Below are 20,072 nucleotides of genomic sequence, written 5' to 3'. Positions count from 1 at the left end.
GGACAACCTATTCCTTTTCCAGCTAATTTACCTTGGACTGGGAGGAGAGAGAGAGAGAGAGAGAGAAGGAATGGCAACGGGGCTGGTTTGGGGCGGGGGCCATATTTTCCATCCTGACTCAGATTTTGAAACAAATCCCCGACCCCTATCGGGGATAAAATTAACCCTTTATCCCCAATCCCTGACAAAGATGGGCTCCCTGTCAAGGACCCAAATCTCCAAATTTTTAAATTATTAAAAAAATAGATTCACTTAAAATAAGAAAAAAAAATGAAAATATAAAACATCTTAAATAAATTTCAATATAAAAATATCATAAATAATATTATGTATGTATATGTTTAATATATAATATATATTTAATATATAATTAAGGTCGGGATAGGGCGAGGAATTCCCTCTCCATCCCATCCCCGTCCCCGTCAAGGCAATTTCCATCCCCCACTCATCAGGAAGGAAGAGAGAGAGAGAGAGAGAGAGAGAGAGAGAGAGAGAGAGAGAGAGGGATTTCTACATCAAGGCATGATGCTAGATTTTAATTTGTGTTTTTGTGACATAAAGAACCTGGAACCTTGAGTTTTTCTTAGAAAAAGAAAATCATTCCTTACAGCAAGGCAGCAAGCACAAGGAGGGCGAGGATAAATTTGCCAGATTGTAAGCTCAGAATGATTGTTCAGATTGCATGTTAACAAAGCCAAACAGATATTAATTAATCTGCTACTTTTAAAACCTACCCGACTAAAGCAAACATAGGGACCCATACACATTTTGACAGAAATCGCTCCTTGGATTATTATTTTGTTTGGTAGGGGGGGAAGCTGTTTACATGGACATTTGAATCTAAGATTTGAAGGGGAACAATTAGTGAATGATTAACGCGTAATGAAATTATGTTGTCTGTTGATTTGCCGACTTATTCGTCCCCATTATCACCTGCTAAGATCCTTTTATACTGTTAAAAGTCTTAATGAGATCTTGAATTTTATTAACAAATTCCACCAACATTGATGATGCATGTGATTATGTTTCGATTTGTGAAAAGCATATATAAATGTTAAATGTGTTGTGTTTCAGGAGGGTATGTGGGTCATGGACCAAAAAAACAACAACCAAGAAGAAGGTGTCACATAATAAAGTTTGGTGCACCTAATTTGGATTAATGCTTAACCAACCGTTTACCTTCCATACATTTTTTAATATTGTATGCATATATGATCAATCTCTATTAAGTCCCCCATACTTTGCACAATTCCACCCTCCAGAGGTACTTTTTTCTGGTAGACCCAATTGTCATCCATCCTGCATCTCCGCATGCTCCTCCGTCAGTGTTGTCATTTCTTGAGTCCGACTCACTAACCTGCTGGTTGACATTTAATACCCCTAGCTTGAGCCTTGAGATTGTTTAAAGTTTAAACTTTAATTCCAGCCCAGTCTGAACAGTGCTTAGGCTGAGTCTGACCAGGATCAGCTTAAGTTGAAGAGTTTCTGATACATAATATACCATGTGGAATTGTGGATGAAAATTATGAAGGTGGATCAGTCCCTGCGAAAAATAGTTTCACGTATTACAATTGTTTACAACCTGCTTACAGCTTTCTCATGAATTTATTACTACTCTCTCTACTCTTCTCTTCAAATAATTTAAAGGTCTAAAAGGAAACTCATAAATTAAAAGAGGTTGTGTGATTGTGTCTTCTTCTGTGCATTCACTTATTAAAAGGAATGGAAACTAACTGGTTGTTGCAGCTAGCATGCGATGCCGTCTGGGATCTGAAATGTTGATCCTCCAATGGCCGTCCGGTAAGCCCATCTTCTCGGCCATCTTTCTATCCCAATCTAACTCAATCTTTCGATGTGGCGTGAGGCGGCAAAAGCGCTGCAAGTTCTCGTCCATGGCGTCATGAACCTTCCACCATCTGGCGTGTGCGACATCACTGGCATAGACGTGTTGGTCACCGATATTCCAATTGCAGTCGTAGTCCCTGTAACAATGCCAGGGCTTCCGCCCAAGGAAATGTATGGCATAGAGCTTGGGCGGGTCAGCGCCAAACAGTTGGTTCTTCATGCTAGCCTCGGCCGTTGTATTAGCCCAGAAGTTCTTCAAGAAGTTCACTCTTCTGGGCAACCGATACCACCACACAAACACCTCGTTAAGGAAACCCTGGTCGCCTCCGTTGTATGAAACGATCTCCTTCCGTCGATCCATCAGCGTTCGGAAGGTGCAACTCGACGGCTCAATTGCCATGATCCCGGAGTTGAAGATGGACCCATCGTTGCCCGTCGCGGACATCTGCGGGAAGTGGAAGAGGACGTCCAGGTTACGTAGCACCACAATGTCTGAGTCGATGAAGATGATCTTATCGTAATCTGTGAGCTGCCACCGTCGGAACATGCTGTAGTTGTACTCGTTGTAGGAGTTCTTCTCAGCTCTTGGGTTCCGAATTCGGTTTATCGACCGAATTTTCCATCCGGCGGCCTCAAGGGCGTCTCGCTTTGGTTGGGAGATGGATTTGTCCAGCAAAATGACAAGGTCGCGCTTGGTGCCTGTTCGGATGAGACTCTGTGCAAGGGATATAGCGCCACAAACATAGGCTTCAGACGAATGGAGAACCGTCACGTAGGCCTCTCTTTTCAGTGTGCCTGTGTGCATTGTGATCTTTGAGAGGTTGTAAACTTCAATCATTCCTGCATGCAGGTCTTATTTTTGAAGTAAATATTAAAAGACAAAATATCAAAGTAAGCGCCTGTAGCTCAGTGGATAGAGCGTCTGTTTCCTAAGCAGAAAGTCATAGGTTCGACCCCTATCTGGCGCGATTATAGTTTTTTTTTCTGTTTCCAATTTCAACCCTTTTCTTGTTTTTTATAAGCTTTTGTCACATTAGTTGTTCAAGCGGTTTCTTTATTTATTTTATCAAAGACCAAAAAGAAGGGTAAATCCCTTAACCTCCTACACTCTTCGTTTTCTGGAAACCTTTCCTGACTTTTGAACAAAAGACTTACATACCCCTTATTACCATGGTTTTGAAAATTGGACCGGATCAGATGGTTAGATCCGTTGAATACTTTTAGACAAGCGGTTCTGTTTCGCCTATAACCTATTATTTGACAAAAAATCATTGATTTTGTTAATGATTTGCTAACCCAAACAATCAAACTGTCAATCTATTAGATTCATTCAATGATTTTTGGTCATTTTTTATTTTTAAGTTGGAATGGACATTACATTGGAACTGGACGATTGAACTGATGATCTGAAAACTAGTGGCCAAAATGGTTTCGGTTCTTGGCCAGTTTTTAAAACCTTGCTTGTTACTATTAAGATATTAAATGCTTATTATGTTCATACTAATTCTTCTTATCAAATTTAATTTAATTTAATTAATAATTTTTTTTATTTCAATTTTCCCCTCAAACTGTTAAATGAGTAAATATGTTTTAATATTTTATTTTTTACAACATAAATAAACCCATTTTCAAATATTTGTTGATTTTATATAAAGAAAACATTGACATTATAGTATGTTTAAATCCATGACACAATTGTGGTTAGATTTTGAAGGGTGCACAGTGAAATAGGAAAAAGGGTGTATAGATCTTATTATCCCCAAAAGGTTTAAGGGCAGGTCAAAGTTGAGAAAGGTTTAAGACCACGACAGGGGAGGAGGGGAGGTTTAAGGTCCAACAATTAAAATATTTATTTGTTTTGGGAATGGAAGGTTTATCTTCATTGATTGCGAATTGGACTGTCGATTCGTTCAACTCGTTTAATGTTTTTTTGGTCATTTTTTATTTTTTAAGTTGGAACAGACTGTGTTTGAATTGAACGATTGAACCGCTGACCTGGATGCAAGCGGCTATAACGGTTTCGATTTTAGATCGGTTTTTAAAATCTTACTTATACTAAGACGTTAAATGTCTATTATGTTAATTACTAATTCTTCTTATCAAATTAAATTTAATTAATAGAATTTTTCTAATTTCAATTTTACCCTCAAACCGTTAAATGAGTAAATATGTTTTAATATTTCATTTTTTTAGAACATAAATAAACCCATTTTTGAGTAAAGAGAAGTATAAAGTTTTTTTTTCTTTTTTTTTTTTTTTGAAGTTTAAGGGTATTTCAGTAATCAAATATTTGATGATTTTATATAAAGAAAAAATTGGCATTATAATATGTTTAAATTGCTGTTAGATTTCTAAGGGTGTACAAGTCCCATTATCCCCTAAAGGTTTAAGGGCAGGTCAAAGTTAACTAAGGCTTAAGACCGCGACAGGGGAGGAGGGGAAATGGGAATAATGTTGTAATTAATTAATACATTAACAAGAAGAAGCAGACCTTCAGCCCAGAGGGGCAAAGCCAATTTGCAGGAACCAACCGGCTTGGAGAGCTGGTGCTGAAGCCTCGCTATCTCCGGCTCGTACCACCACCAATCTCGCTCATGTTTCACAAGATCATCGCATCGAAACAGCTCCGACATCGGCCTGCATGAGCTTCTCCCTTTCCTTTCTTCACTGCTAAGTTAGCTGCTACCAGATACCGGCGCGGCAGCTTGGCAACCACCATGTCCATCTCGCCATACGCCATAAAATCCGGCATGGGTATCTCTGGACATATGGACCCTCGTTCTCTTCCTCCTCATCAATCCACTCAGGGAATAAATCCTTCCACTCCATGTATCGTGAGACCCGCTCGAAGTTTATCCTTATAATCTTCCCAATGGATTCCCACTCGCTTGTATCCTCGTCCTCCATGTTCACCATTCCAATCTTCATCCCCCTCCCCATCTCACTGAAAAACTAGGCCTCTCTCTTCTCACCATTCTCATCTTCTGTTGCGGCAGCGTCTCCTCCAACTCGGCCTTCTCTTCAACCTACAGGAATTCGAATTCAAAGAAACAAATGGTTATCGATCATCGCTTTTTCGATTTAAGTAACCATCTGTATGTATTAATTACTCTGCTTAATTTGCCTACTCACATTACCTTCTTCTGATGACACTCGCGCAGTGAGCACCGAACTAGTGATGCTGGGTTGTCGACATAATTATAGTATGAAGAAGAAGAAGAATGGCGTAAATGATGATGAAGAAAGCAAGGAAAACCAGGTTGATTCTTATGACTAGAGCTTTTGAAGTAGCAGCCTTCTTCTTCATCTCGAAGACCTCAAGCACAAAATCGTCAACCGCCTTGGCTAAGGGTGGCAATGCCCAATATATCTCTCTCCTAGTTGTTCTAAAATTTAAATTTTGTTATTTATTAATTATTATTCTCGACGTAGTTGTTAATTTACTGGTTTCTTCATTTCCTTCCCCTGAAGACAAAATGGCTGTAAAGATGCGTTTTGACATGTTTTCAACATTATTATTTTTTATGGGGTTTTAAATGTCTAATAAACCCTTTTTGCCTCCAATAATTACAAAAGGGAAAATTTTCCTGTTAAAATTTATTCCTGGTAGTAATTCTTTGGATTCACTCAAAGAATCATGTTTGGACACGAATATGAAGTGTTTCTCATTCGAAACCGGATGAGAAATCGGTTCCGGAGGCAAGATTCTAAGAAGTGGAAAAAAAATACACTTCCCAAAATCGTAATTCTCAACGGTAAGTTAAAACTAACGAACACGTGTCCATGTTCCACATGAGCACTCTTTTGATCTCATGATCGTATATTCTTCTCCAACTTGAAGCTCCAACGGTTCTTGAACGACACTCTGCTTCTCCATCTCAAAAGCTCTTTACAACCTAGAATTTCTCAAGTAAATCCCATCGTTCAAGAATACCACTGCTCTGGTTCTCCAAAGCCACCTCTCAACGCTACTACCAAACTGAATCATTTACTGATTACTTGCAAATCAGTTGACTCGATCAATTGAGTTAAATAATCTTGATCTCTTCTGTGATGCAAATCAGGTAGCCAATTGGCAGAGCTCTGGCATGGAGGAATGACTGTAAAAGTTGATGGTATTATATTCCTTTTTTTATTATTTATAATAGGATCGTGGGAGACCGGATCTGCTCCTCACACCTGGCGCTAGGCGCCTCACACACATCCTATCATGCATTGAAAATCTCCAATACTTATTTGTTATTATTCACGGAAGATGTTCCCAATGCACGTGAATGTGCCTACAAGGCACCCATTTGTGAGGAGCAGATCCCATCACATACTGCAGACTCATGTGTTTACAATGGATACACTAAGGACATAATCAACGCGCAACACGACACCTGTCCCATCTATGCAATAACCAATTAGAACACTTGTTGGTCACTTGCCGAAAACTACATCTAGGCACCCATAGACGTGGTTTTGTCTATTAGTAATATTAGAGAATTGATTCTAAGCAATTGGTTACTGCCAAATGTGATTTTATTTCTGAAAAACAAGAATCGGATGATTGTGCCAAATACTTCTGGCGATTCTCTAGAGAAAACTTTTCAGAATCCATTCTTTTTTTGAAAGGATTCTGAGAATGATAATCTCCGGAATTGATGCCTAACGGGGCCTTTTTTATCCTTCCTTTTCATTTTTCTATATCACTGTTGGCCAGTAAGACCAATAAATTTACAAACCAAATTAAACCCTGCTGAATAGGGCTGTCAATGGGTCGCATTTGGTTCCAGACAAGGTGTACCAGTCTCGAACCAATTATTAATCTAGACAAGGTTTACCAGTCTTGAACCAATTATTAATCGGAACAAAATCATAAACCCAATACTCTTCCAATTATTAATCAAGATAATTGGGTCTGACCCAATTAGACCCGTTTATATTGGCATCTATAGTTATCTATGTTAATTACAATTTAAAACCTCATTTTGATAATGTAATTTTAATAAAAATAACAGTGAAATAGTAAATTGTTTATATGTTAATAAACCAAATATTTTTAATCAAAATTATCATATATATTATCTATCAAAATTACCCTTATGGACATAAAATGCAAAAAAAAAATACTAGGAAACGTTTATATATTATTTACTTAATAATCAGTACAACAAAAAACAATCCCAACCCAATTATTTTCGAGACAAAACCAAAAATCCAAAATTGATAAAATTGGTTTGATCAGTCTGGTTCGGTTGGATATAACCAACCCATTGACAGCCCTGCTGCCAGATAGTGGCCTGGCTAAAAAAACGGATTGGCCCAACCACTACAGACAGATGTCACTAGAAGTACTCCTCATGAAGCCGGTTAGATTAAATCTTGTTCAACCCCTCATTGGACCAGACTCCTAATACATCGATATCAGGGATGCTGGTTTCTGGTTTGAATAAATTGTGTGCTTTATTCTATTTATTTTTTGTGAGCTCAATTGAGTAAAGATGTCAATGAAAACCAAAGCCATCTGTTTGGAAAACAGAATATTTTCAGTAGAACTAAACCTTTACTAATGAAGGAGAAAGTGATGTAACACACAAGTAAAGAGGCATTGGGCTGTTGTAATTCTCGACAGAAACAAGGGTAGAGTGGTAATCTCGTATTCATTTCTTGATTTGAAAATTGAAAACCTTTTACGTGATGAATCCAATTATGTGAATATGTCCAGATCTGTAAGCCCTCCAACTACCGAGTTGGTTGCAGCGCCCATTTCTTTCCCTCTCCGGCACTGCATGTCCCTGTTATGCGTTACGAAACTCTACAATTAAAATATTAATAATAAATAAATCGACAAGAAAATGAAAAAAAAAAAAACATTTGTTCACTTTTTATTTATTTTTGCTAGAGGATCTTAGGTTTAATATCACACCCTACCAAATTGATTTTGAAACTACTACATATAAATTGGACCCCTATAATCCCTATAATGCCAAATTTTAAGTTAATTGAAAAATAATAGATGTAGAGTTGTAGACGACGGAGGAGAACACGACACTCTATTCCTCTACTCTTCTCTGCGAATTCTAGACGAGCAGCTAGACATGTTACAGAAAGGAGCCTTTTATTGAAAATTTGAAGTTAAAATGCCACTTCGAAGTATCAAATTGCGGGTTCAAGTTAACATGGAACCCATATTATAAAACCCGTTCCGTGTGAATATATTCCACCATTTCAACTTAATATTGAAAGGCCCTAAATCAAGCAAAACCATAAGAACCCAAAGAAAAAGAAAGGGCAAGAGAGGGAAAACCTTTGGATCCCTATATTATAATGCTCAAGAACAAAATTAAACAAGAGTTTTAATGTAAATGCGTGGGTTATTTGGCACGTCACACATTGCTATTCAGATGATTTGATGCATGGTCCTTGACTAAATGGTTGGAAAATTCTACGTGTTGAAGAGTCGAGTGAGATGAAAATCAGCTAATCCTGTCTAACTTCATTATTCCGGGGGGTTTCACCGCTTCACCGCTTCACAACCAAAAAGACAGCAAAATCAAATAGTATGCAACGTGATAGGGCTAAAAGTTCTCACCTATCAAAATGGAAGTAAGCTTTGATTTATTATACCAACACAGCAATGAAGATTGAAGCAAAACTAACTGATTCATTTTTTACCGGAAGAAAAAAAAAAAAAAAGAGGACGTTTTGATATATAGTGTGATTGCTTAAACAGAATTGCTCAGCATTAATAGCTACAATTTTCATAGACCAAATGTACATTGAATGGTACAAACTAGTCTCCCTAAAACAGAGTTCGGTTTTGACACTTCACTGACCTCTTTTTGTGAATATTTTATCTGGCAATTCCAATCTTCTGCTGAACTTTTTAGCTCCTCTAGTTAGGGAGACTGGCAATTCCAACACAGCAATGAAGATTGAAGCAAAACTAACTGATTCATTTTTTACCGGAAAAAAAAAGAGGATGTTTTGATATATAGTGTAATTGCTTAAACAGAATTGCTCAGCATTAATAGCTACAATTTTCATAGACCAAATGTACATTCAATGGTACTAACCAGTCTCCCTAAAACAGAGTTTGGTTTTGACACTTCACTGACCTCTTTTGGTGAATATTTTATCTGGCAATTCCAATATTCTGCTGAATTTTTTAGCTCCTCTAGTTAGCAATCTGGATGCAAGAAATACATTTAGTTAACTTGCATGCTTTAGGTAAAATGTGGAAAGGAATCTACACATCTGGGTATCTTACATCTACTGGCTTAGTCAGAAGCCAGAAGGCTCCATGTTTTTTCAAAGTACCATCCCACTAGGTCCCTAGTCCATATCAAAAGAAAGTTCTAGTATTATCTTTCAATCTCAACTACAACTTTTGAAACTTGACTAGTTAGTTTTACTAAGAGAACACATGCGATTGTGCATAGAGCTGACATGGAGTGGACATTGCAACATGACCAATATAGAGGGTCACCCCATCTAATGGTTGATCTATGCACCTCTATGTCATCCCTAAATATGGCAGAAGAAGTGGAGGTATATTAGGACTCTAGGTCTAGTTGGTGTTTGTCCATGTATGTCTGTGTGCTTGTGTGTGTGTGTGAGAGAGAGAGAGAGAATGATGATTATTTAGTAGTATCAAACTATCAATGGTTGACCTGCTTTCACAAGGAACCCTAAACACCCAATGCACTTGCTTGCCTCTAAATCATTTCACATGGCCAATATAAATCTGACTTGTGTGTCCAACATATCATGCTGCTGCCACTTCCTGGATGTGTTGAGAGTAGCTTTTACCAGGGGGAATGAAGATCAAATCATCCCATCCCGAATTCTTGTCACTCATCTGCATTGCATGAGAAAAACCTAATTTAAATCACCAGCTTCAAATAACATGTAACCAATCAACCAAACAGAACAGAACCATCTAACCTCCATCTTCTTCAGAACATCTTCCAAACTCCCCACCTGTAGAAGTAATAAATATTGTCCACTTAAACTCACAAGCTATGAACTTGAAGCTAGCAAATATTTACATTAAAGATTCAGAAGCCTTGTGAAAAGGACCTCTTGTAACTTTTTATAACATCTAAAAAGTAGTAGAAACTCCTAGATATCTTGCAAAGAACGTGTTTTTTCTTTCTTAATTATCCTTAGAAACATGGCTAGAGCCCCCACCTGTAGAAGTAATAAATACTCACAAGCTATGAACTTGAAGGTAGCAAATATTTACATTAAAGATCCAGAAGCCTTGTAAGAAAGGCCTCTCTCTTGTAACTTTTTAGAACATCAAAAAAGTAGTAGAAACTCCTAGATATCTTGCAAAGAACGTGTTTTTTATTTTTTAATTATTGTCAGAAATATGGCTAGAGCTCTATAGAGTTCACCATTTTCATATCTGTTCTTTTCTTTCCTTTTTCTTTGGCATTCCAAAGGTTTTACTAACAGAAACAGAGCCATAAAAATCTGACAACATAGTTGAAGTGAAAACTTTTTTACCATAATGTGTTGAGAAATGCCTGATCCTCTTGATGTTCTTGAGACCTTTGAGAGTTCCCTTTCTATATCTTCCTGTATGACCAAGAGAGACCAATGAGCAAAAAGGATCCCAGCATCTTGTAAAATGTCGTGTTCCTAACAATAAAATAGTTAAGAAAAATACAAGATCAACCAAGTCAACAAACCTTTTGAAAATATATTGGGCAGTAACGTTTGTTCTTCTTCTTCACAACCAAAAGGTTTGACTGTGGATGAAAATAACTAATCAGACTGCATCACTAAAACATGGACAAGAAACAGGATAGAATAAATGACAACAAAAAAATAGAGATACACCATTAGATGGCAGAGGCACAAGGAGCAGATTTGAAAACACAGAGATCAATGAAGAAAGCTTACTAAGCAAGCACTCAATCTTTCCGCTCATTGAGATTATGGATACTATGACCTCATCTGAATAGATTTTAGATACAATCTCTGACTTATAAAGCTATGCACACAATACCACCCAATTAGTCATGCCTAGACGGCTCCCAGGTCAAACTCAATGGAATTGGATGATAGAGATGGCCAATTGACTCTTTGTATAGTTTATTCTTTCTTTTCAGACAAAAAATGATAGATAGATGCTAATAAATTGAAACTTCTATCCTGCATGGATAGGGTGGGACCCATTCAGTGCCTTGTCAAAGAAATATCATTTGTCATGTTGTGCGTCGTTTTAACAGGTCCCACCATGTCTGTGAGGCAAAGTGTTTGGACAGTTGCATAAGCTGTTAGTTACTAGCATTCCTCAACTTGATATACTACTGAGAATCAACCTTTCACACAAAAATTTGTTAGAGATCTCCTGGATGGGAAACCATGAACTGTGGGTACTGCCAGTTGCATGGGAATCACATGCATGCTAATTTGATAAAGTTAGGTTCCCTGGCATGGGCACCATGCATTTTCTTTTCTGATGATAGAGTGATCAATCCATACAAGACTAAGATATAATCCACATAAACTCCTACACATCTTAATCAAAGTATACCTGGAAAACAGGGACTCCATCAAACCCACGCCCAGGATCTGCAGCTTTCAGCTAAAATTCAGGAAAGTGATCAGTAAGCCACAGGAATAAAAGAAAATGCACAATAAATAACTTGCATGAAGTAAGCAATACATGGCATGTGGTCAATTACTTATGAGTACAGCTGATATATCTTTGTCCAAACTGAGGTAGGGAAAATATAGAGATTAGTGCTGCTTAACATCACTGTTAATATCAAACAGTGACGTCCTTTTTTTAAGGGAAAATTCCCAATAGGTACCCTGTATTTTAGGCCGAGTGCCAATTTAGTACCCGAACTTTAAAATGCAACAATCTAGTACCCGAACTTTCATTTTGCGACAATCTAGTACCCGGCATTAACTGACCATTAAGTGTCATGGGAAAAGGCACATATGCCCCTTAAGTTTCATCTAATTTTTTACTGTTCATCATCTCTTTCGTTGAACACCGCAATGTCCAAATTCTTGACAGCAGCTGTCGGAGTTGCGTTCCTGTGGGAGGTAGGGTTGAATGCAGCGGGGCAACTCAGCGAGGTAATCTGATGGAGCCAAATGCCACAAAAAAAGAGAATGGGGTCGCATGTCGAGTTGGGCTGTGGAATGTTTATGTGTTATGATTGCAGCGAGCTCTGAAGTGAGTTGACGCACTTCTGGGAGTCATCCGGTACCATCGGACCGTCTGACAACATGAGCACAGCTGACGGTACCTGCAGTGCTGACCTAGCATGCACAGCGAAGAGCCAGGCGGCAAGCACCGGACAACAGCGGCTACGGTTGAGGTTGTGCCCACATGCCTCACTGATGACAGGACCCCCCTACTTCCAGTTCGCCGGGGTCGCCGCCTTATGCTTCGCTGCCTTCTGCAGGGAGTCCACCACCATCACTATCTCCTCGATATTACGCCCAGTGCTGGCTGGGTATAGGAAGCTCAACTTTACTTTCTTATCTCCGCCCACGATGTGCAACACTCGGGATGGCACAGGGTTTCCTGTGGATTTGTGGGGTGTTTGATGGGCATGGAAAGAATGGCCACAAAATAAGCAAACTAGTCAGAAACCGGTTGTCGTCGCTCGTACTAGATCGAAAGAATGCTCTCTCAGCGCTGAAAATGCCTGGACTGATGATCAGCAACACTGTTCCAAACCTGAAAGTCGAAACCACAAAAGGAAAATTCAAGCTTCACAACTACGTAGGAGATGGCTAGGCCATTATCTTCTCTCACCCAGGGGACTTCACTCTGGTATGCACGACAGAGTTGGGTAAGATAGCAGCCTACGAAGAGGAATTTAGCAAGCGAGGAGTGAAGCTATTGGGCCTCTCTTGCGATGACATCCAGTCCCACAACAACTAGATCAAGGACATTGAAGCCTACATTGTGAGCTACAAATTTTTTACTTTATAATAAAGAGAAGGGAGGGAGAAGCTACAGAGACTAAAAGTCTCGCATTCTTCGAAGAACCGCAACGAAGCAAGGGAGTCTACGGCACCATTTGGACCAGGTGGAACGGTGGTGGAGGCGGAGCAAAGTGAGAGAAATCTCGGAGCTGCGGCGTCACACCACTTCCTGTAAGGGGTTCCATCCAGAGGCATTCTGAAGGGAGACATCAGCTTTGGCAACAACAAGGGTACGAGTGGCGAAAGAGTCGTTGAGACAAACGACGATGTGGAGAGGGGTTTCACGATGAGGAACGTCGCGGCGGTCGAGGATGGAAGAGATCTGGTCGGCTACTCTTTCCTGGGCAAGCGAGTCCAACTCGGTGTGAATTTGGGAGGGATCGGCCAGTGATGGAAGGGAAGAGAGGAGTCGGGAGAGGGTGGTATAGTCTCCAAGTGCAATGGCATAGTGAACGGGACTGTGCTTGTAGTCTTCTATTCCAATTGCCGACGACGAAGGCGACAATGTTGAACAGTGTATTTTAAAGTTAGTCTCCATGATGAACAGTGTATTTTCTAAGGGTAATTTTGACATTTTCAAAATCTTTAAATCGCACATGAGATCATGTGATATACATAACTGACAGTCCATTAACAGTAGGTACTAGATTGTTGCAAAATGAAAGTTCGGGTACTAGATTGTCACATTTTAAAGTTTGGGTACTAAATTGGCACTCCGCCTAAAGTACAGGGTACCTATCGGGAATTTTCCCTTTTTTTAATTCAGAGTTGCACCTTCTCTAACAGTGAATTACCAGTAAACATCCTGGAATAAGCAAGAAGAATGCATGCCAAATAATTTTTACAAATAAACAATACACAACATCTAATTTGTTAACTAGAAGCATAGCTGAGATGTCTTTATGCAAGCTGTCAGGAAAATATCCAGTTAGAGCTGATTAATATTCAGGCTTCTCCAACACTAAATGCTTTATGTCTCCATGGCCATAATATATGCTATCTCAAATATGTACAGTATTAATACCAAACATTATCACTATTTTAGCTTTTTATCCAATTTATCCATACAAAGCATCAAAGAGATTTTCCAGTGATTGAACTACTATGGTACAAGCATCTTAAATCTAAAGCATGAAAATTATCTTGTCTTAGGAAAAAAATAAGAAAATAGAACAGCTCCATGCTCCCTGAAACAATAGTATGTATAATTTATTGTCTTGATGTCTTCATTAAATTTTCTGAAGTTTTTCAGATTTTCTCCTGAAGGATCCAGAAAGCTCCAAAAGAAAAATATATGACGAAACAAGCATTTCCAACCTGCCTGGGAAAACCATATGCGATGACCAATATCTAAAAGCTAGGTTGGAGATAGATCCATTCAATTAGATAAGCCATTCCGGTTCTGTTAATATCAGGTTTAATCTGGTTGAACCAAATGACCATCAGCGATATTTTTTACCAGCAACAACAATCAAAGGAGGTAAGATCCCCCGTGTTCTAAAGTGATTCAAATGCACGGAACAAAATACACAGCATCGCTGGGCATCCCCCACCCACACACTAAGCTAGTCCTTCCTGCCCCTTCCCTTGCAACTGAATAAGAAAGATTATTTGCCCATATAGAAATCCACCTGCATGGGATAATTAACCTAGAAGCCAAAGTCTGTGCTTCTCTAATGAGATGTTTTGAGGGGCCAGGAACCATCTAAATTTGCAGACATATATGTTGAAGATGATATTTCCCGAAGGCAAAAACCGTGCAAACACTCTGAGAACACGGCATTTAGCTGCACATCAGGAACATCTCTCCATGAATTTAACATATAAATATGGGAGTGTGCAGCTGGGTTCTGTGCTCTCAGAGTGTTCACACGATTTTTGCTTTCAGGAGATCAGGGCTCTATATGCTGCATAGAGACTGGTGCAGTTTTAGAATCTGACAGGGTCGAAGGTGTCAGATTTGGCAAGCCTGAATAAATAGAATCTGGGGCTTGGGTGCTATGTTTTAGTTTCAAGTTACATTTTTAACAATATATTCCTTATGTTATATAAATAGGAGCCGTTGATTGGTGCAATAGTAAAATCTTAGGCTGAAAACTGTGAGAAATCAGGTTCAAGAGTCAAGACTAAGAGGGGCCACCCTGTACAAAAAAATACCGAAGATTAGATTTGCATCCAATCTACTCCAATTTTCAATGTGTTACTGACCCAAACAGTCAGACAATTCAACCCATCACTCAGTCATGATTTCAGTTCGGGTTAAGCCCTAACCCACCTTTACTCAAAAACCTGTTGACTTGGTTATACAAGCACCAAGGTTTAAAGTATCGATATGTATAGCATTGCATCGTGCATATCATATTGGTATCAAAGGTCACTAATACTCAAATTACTGAGAGTTGCTTTGAATGTTTCAGATATTAGAAGTCATCCTCAGTAGCCTTTCTGTCAATTGTCATGCTGAAGAAATTATAAAATAATAATAAGTATCCACAATAATGCAATGTTTTTGCATCGTGCATGTCAATATTTTAAACCTTGACAGGCACCACTCCCTAGTCCCTACACCCAGAAAACTTACCAGTGATCTAATCATCTTAACATTGTCTAGAAACGTAGAAAACTTTTAACTAGAAGCCAAAAAAGAATGAGTACAGTACACCATTTACTAGAGAGCAACAAGGTAGTAAACATACACAAGATCTATGAACAAGAACAAAAACCAGATGCACATATAGATAGTCTCCCAATATAACAATAGTTAAGGAGTTTGCCAACCTCATAATCTATCTGAACTAATTATTCAACCTAGACACCAAGGCTATGGATCAATAATTCAAAGGGCTATTTATCTTTTACTCCAAAAATACATTCTCAAGTACTTTTTTTAACAATACAAATGAGAAATTGAAGGGAAAAAATGGGAAAAAAAAGGTCTACTACATGCACAGGACTGCAGGTCTGACCTCAAGTGCATTTCTTATTTGAGCAGGATCAGGCAGAAAACGGAATGCAATTCCTTCAACCTTCAACATATAGACCTACATATTGATGAAAAGGAACAAAACAATTATAGGCACATAACTAAGAGAACAATTTCAAAGTGCGCACATAAATCCAAGAAAACATGTGGATGGTTATAAAAGGATAACCATTTTAGAACCCCAAAAAAAATTAATAAAGGTTGCACAATACATCCATTCCAACATTGTGAAGGCTCCACAGGGCTTAGTTAGATGTTCTTACATTGCATGATCCAAATATCAAGAAGTGCAAAAGCAGCAGTCTTAAGGTCCATATGACCATATGGGGATGAAAGAAATAAGGATCTTCAACAATTAAGAGAAACCTCTAGAGTCTTTGAGACTTTTTTTTTTCCTTTTCTGATTGGCATCTCTAGAGTCTACTAAAACCCACATCCCTGAGGACTTTTTCAGAAATTGGCAAGCAGCAGCTGCCTCTTCAATTCAAAGAAATGTTGTCCACTTGTAGCTGATGCCTCCATATGTAGGATTGGAATCCTGCCAATTGGGTATTCAAGGTAAATGAATTGCAATGGAGAAACTATCTTGCTCTACATGAGGCCAAAAAAGGATTGGAAATTAAATAACAGCAATAATTATTATCTGTACTGCAAGGATTAAAGCTGTTTTACTCTTTGAAGCCTGCCATATTGGAAGTGGAGGGGATTCTCCGGGGGTCAACAGGGTAGCTTAATGGAAGAGGAAGCTAAAACTCTAGCAAGCACACTGAATACCTCATTCAGTTAGATAAGAAGATCTGCTAATTCTTTAGTGGATTGACTGGATTCTCTTGCCATTGAAGGAGAAAATAGATGAGGCCAATTTTGGAGCCTGAACTACCAGCTTAGGGGGGGAGTCTTTTTGTGCTGGGGTGGGGGGGGGGGGGGGGGGGGGAGGGGAATCTGAAGACTCATTTTGTACCTTAAAAGGTGAATTGAAGGTACCCTTTCATAAATCAGTTGCTTGAACGAAACCTTCCAATCTATTAATGATCAAAAAGATTATCTAAATGTGAACATAACTGGTAGCACTCTTCTATTGATGGCATCCAATCAATACAGATAATCAACTAAACTAGTGTAAGGACCATTTCCCACGGGACCATACTTTTTTTTTTTTTGATAAATCCCACGGAACCATACATGTCCACCCATCCAAAAGGCCAGTACAGTTAAACCTGAACAGCAAGGCTGATGTAGAATGGAAAGAACTAGAATTCAAGGTGTCAAAAGCCTCTCATTTGGCTTGATTTTGGTACCACTAAAAAGGTTATTTAGTTACCTGTCTGACATGGCCGATATCAAGTGATTTGAACATAAAGTGTGAAAATTTAATTCTAATCCAATCAAATTTTCAAGGAACTTCTAGAAAGAGCTTTAATCTGTGATGTTCACCTAATCTATGAAAACAGTAGTAAAAATGTGAACCCAATCCAGATGGAATCCTATCTTTCCAAGAATCACATTGGAAGATTGGACTGACTTGTATTCCCCCAATACTAATTGGTGTTTTGCACTCATCATTAATTGTATGGACAATTAATGATGGGACTTATGGCCTTTCCATCCACTGTAAGACCGATTTTGAGAAACAGTGAAGCTGCTGATGAATGACAGCATAGAAGCATGCATGTAGATTGCCACTCGGTCTCCAAATTTAAGCTCAGGTTAGGAAGCATTTCTTGGATACCTTACTGCATTCCGTATAAAAACCAAGTTTCTCCTCCTCTTTACCAATCTATAATCTATGCTACCTGGATATGGCAATGACAGGACGAGATACAGTATTGGATGCAAGTTACACCAAAAAATTGAAATATCCAACATGATATGGCACCCGTGTACAGGTAGTAGTCTATAATATGATAAAATCCGGTTTATCATCCACCTCAGGTCCTTGTAAAAACTAGAAAGAACTTCATCTAAGTTTCAATATTGCCAGTTTTATGCTTTTCTTCATTAGACAGTAAGAACCTCAAAAAGGCATCCATAGTGAAGCCCTGGCCCCTAAGTTTGTCTTTCAAGCATGTCTTAACAAGTTTTGGATAATTAATACCGACGAATAGAGGATGTATTTTTTGTGCATTGTAATACCAATAAGCCCTATCAGAACTCTCTGTTTTCCATGCTACAGGAAGATGGGTTCCAACTAAATTACAATTTGTGCCAATTTTGCATGATATTAGTAATTTCATGAGCTTTCTGATTTAAACTAAATGCTCAGAGATAGAAGAAATTTCCCCGCATGCTAGGAAAATCCTCTCTTCAAGGAAGGTAAAGGGCACCTGATCGAGGGTGATGGGAACAACTCTAGCTCCCCGTCCTAAAATGGGTTGTCGCAATTGGACCTGGACACCACCAAGAACAGAAGGTGCATCAAATAAACATTTTAACTTCTAAACACAACCAAATTGAGATGGGGAAAATAGCAATAAAAACAAAAGTTAAAAACTAACTTGGGCGAGAAGTGTTTCGGCATCTTCTTGTCGAAAGCATAGCAGACCAAGGGACTTGACGCTATTGGGATCGGAGATGAGCACGAACTCGTTATTAGAGTTACTGACAGTATAGACGGAAGTCCCAGCGAGCGTTTTGGCGACGTAATCAGTACTGAGAGCGACATCGAAGGCGTATTTGGGCTGCCAAGACTCCTGCGACATCGAAGCGAAGAGAGACGACGCGGAACGATCACGTCTCAGTGGAGGCCAGTTGGAGGCTACATTTCCGACGAACCGTTTACCTTCTTCGATTCGAGACGCTATTTCTGCGCCTAGTCGCATCCAATGCTGATGGATAAAAGAGGATACCGATAACAATGGATGAGGCGGTGCTGCTGAGGGCTTTGGGAAGTCCATCGCCGAGAGAGGAAATGAAGCATTCGTCATGCCCCTTGATGTCTAGACCTGATTATATTTATATACTAAGAAAATAGCGATGCAACGATAAATCTCTTCTTTACTGGTTTTCAGAATTTCGTTTTGTTTGGATAATATCATAATATAATTCGATTCGAATTTTTGTTTATTTTAATTTATTATTTAGTACTATTTTATCGTCCCGTCAATGGCGATTTATTTATTATTTACCTTTTTATTATAAACACAGAGAAGTTTTTTTTAAGAATTAAATATTTTTATTATTCAACTTCGTATGGAGATATTCTCAATACATAGCAGTAGTGTTCCGTGGGTACATATATAAAAACATCTTGTGAGTACCAGATCTCGAATGAAGATAAGTACCTCTGAACTGAACATCCTCCAAACGATTTAGCTTCTTGGACTAAGACGAGCAGCCCTAACGTACGGGTGTAAAGCCTAGCATGAAAGATTGTGGACCGTGCGGGGCACAGCATTATTATATGGGTTGTGTAAGGCTTAAAGTTTTGGGTTCATGCATGAGCCAGCATGGTATGACGTGATCGAATGTTATAGGGATAATAGCAGGGCAATTTTTGGGGTTTAATATCAATAAAAATAATATTAAAAAAATAAAAATATGTTAACTTTTTTAAAAATAATATTAATAAAGGGCAAAACATTGTTCATCGTCTTCTTCTTGCCATTTATTCACCAGTACCGCCGTCCGCCACCACCTGCCATTGCCATCTGCTGTCGCTTGCCACCTCCGCCACCTTTGCCTCCGACAATATTGCTGGAGGCAGAGGTGGCGGCAACAGCGCTGGTGGTCATTCCTCTACCCAGCACCACCGCCATCTCTGTCTCCACCCACCTCTAGCAACGTTGTCGGAGGTGGAGGAGGAGGTGGCGGCGTTGGGTAGAGAAATGACCACCAGTGCCGCCATCGCCACCTCCTACAACATTGCTAGAGACGGTGGCGGGCAGCAACGGATGACGGTGGTGGGCGGCGGACGATAGTGCCAGTGAACAAATTGCAAGAAGAAGATGATGAACAATGTTTTTACCCTTTACTGGTATTATTTAAAAAAAAAATTAACATATTTTTTAATTTTTTAAAAATATTACTTTTATTGATATTAAACCCCAAAAATTGCCATTATATGCTATTATGTTATATTATATATAATAACTATATAATATATCAATTTTATTATTGCATATATAAACAATTGTATATATCAAATTTCATGTAAAATGAAATTTTAAGATCTTTTTTAATTTTTTGTCTATTTTTTAAATTTATATTGAATTTTTTATTTTTTTTAAACATGACTTTGCCCTTTCTATAGCCCAGCTTGACCCAAGGCTCAGCTCGTGAACCAGATAGAACCGGC

At 38.7% G+C, this 20,072-nt stretch overlaps 1 protein-coding gene, 1 non-coding gene and 1 pseudogene across 13 annotated transcripts; 1 reads left to right on the top strand and 2 right to left on the bottom strand.

Moving 5' to 3' along the window:
- Positions 1-1,614: 1,614 nt before the first annotated feature.
- On the bottom strand, positions 1,615-5,293 carry LOC148850315 (UDP-glucuronate:xylan alpha-glucuronosyltransferase 2-like; annotated as a pseudogene).
- Positions 2,741-2,813, top strand: TRNAR-CCU (transfer RNA arginine (anticodon CCU)). The gene has a single exon. It is a non-coding gene; the product is annotated as a tRNA-Arg (tRNA).
- A 2,831-nt stretch (positions 5,294-8,124) lies between the features above and the next one.
- TIC22-IV (Tic22-like family protein) lies at positions 8,125-19,114 on the bottom strand. Of its 12 annotated transcripts, none has more exons than XR_016099130.1 (10): positions 18,274-18,981; positions 18,103-18,165; positions 15,762-15,836; positions 11,381-11,431; positions 10,530-10,589; positions 10,345-10,416; positions 9,778-9,813; positions 9,504-9,691; positions 8,949-9,019; positions 8,125-8,358 (listed from the first exon to the last, which is right to left on the bottom strand). XR_016099130.1 is itself a non-coding variant. In XM_088944314.1 (8 exons), the coding sequence occupies exons 1-8, from the start codon at positions 18,700-18,702 to the stop codon at positions 9,599-9,601; spliced, it is 879 nt and encodes a 292-aa protein (XP_088800440.1). In that variant the 5' UTR covers positions 18,703-18,981; the 3' UTR covers positions 9,474-9,598. The 12 variants fall into 12 exon arrangements, 1 of the variants encoding a protein (XP_088800440.1); XR_016099133.1 differs by having other exon boundaries at positions 9,547-9,691; XR_016099134.1 differs by having other exon boundaries at positions 8,297-8,422; positions 9,547-9,691.
- Positions 19,115-20,072: the final 958 nt, after the last annotated feature.

This window comes from Nelumbo lutea, chromosome 5, assembly GCF_056320005.1.
Source record: "Nelumbo lutea isolate HS-2025 chromosome 5, American lotus-T2T, whole genome shotgun sequence".
Lineage (NCBI taxonomy): Eukaryota > Viridiplantae > Streptophyta > Magnoliopsida > Proteales > Nelumbonaceae > Nelumbo > Nelumbo lutea.
Note: the sequence above shows the minus strand (reverse complement) of the source record. Positions and strands in the feature narration are given on the sequence as shown.

Bases quoted from the DNA above. Each gene is read 5' to 3' on its own strand.
- TIC22-IV (XM_088944314.1), bottom strand. From the start codon at position 18,702: ATGACGAATGCTTCATTTCCTCTCTCGGCGATGGACTTCCCAAAGCCC. The intron at 15,837-18,102 runs GTGCCCTTTACC...ATCAATATGTAG, and splicing joins TTCCCATCACCCTCGATCAG to GTCTATATGTTGAAGGTTGA. The intron at 11,432-15,761 runs GTCAGACCTGCA...CCTGAATTTTAG, and splicing joins AAATAAGAAATGCACTTGAG to CTGAAAGCTGCAGATCCTGG.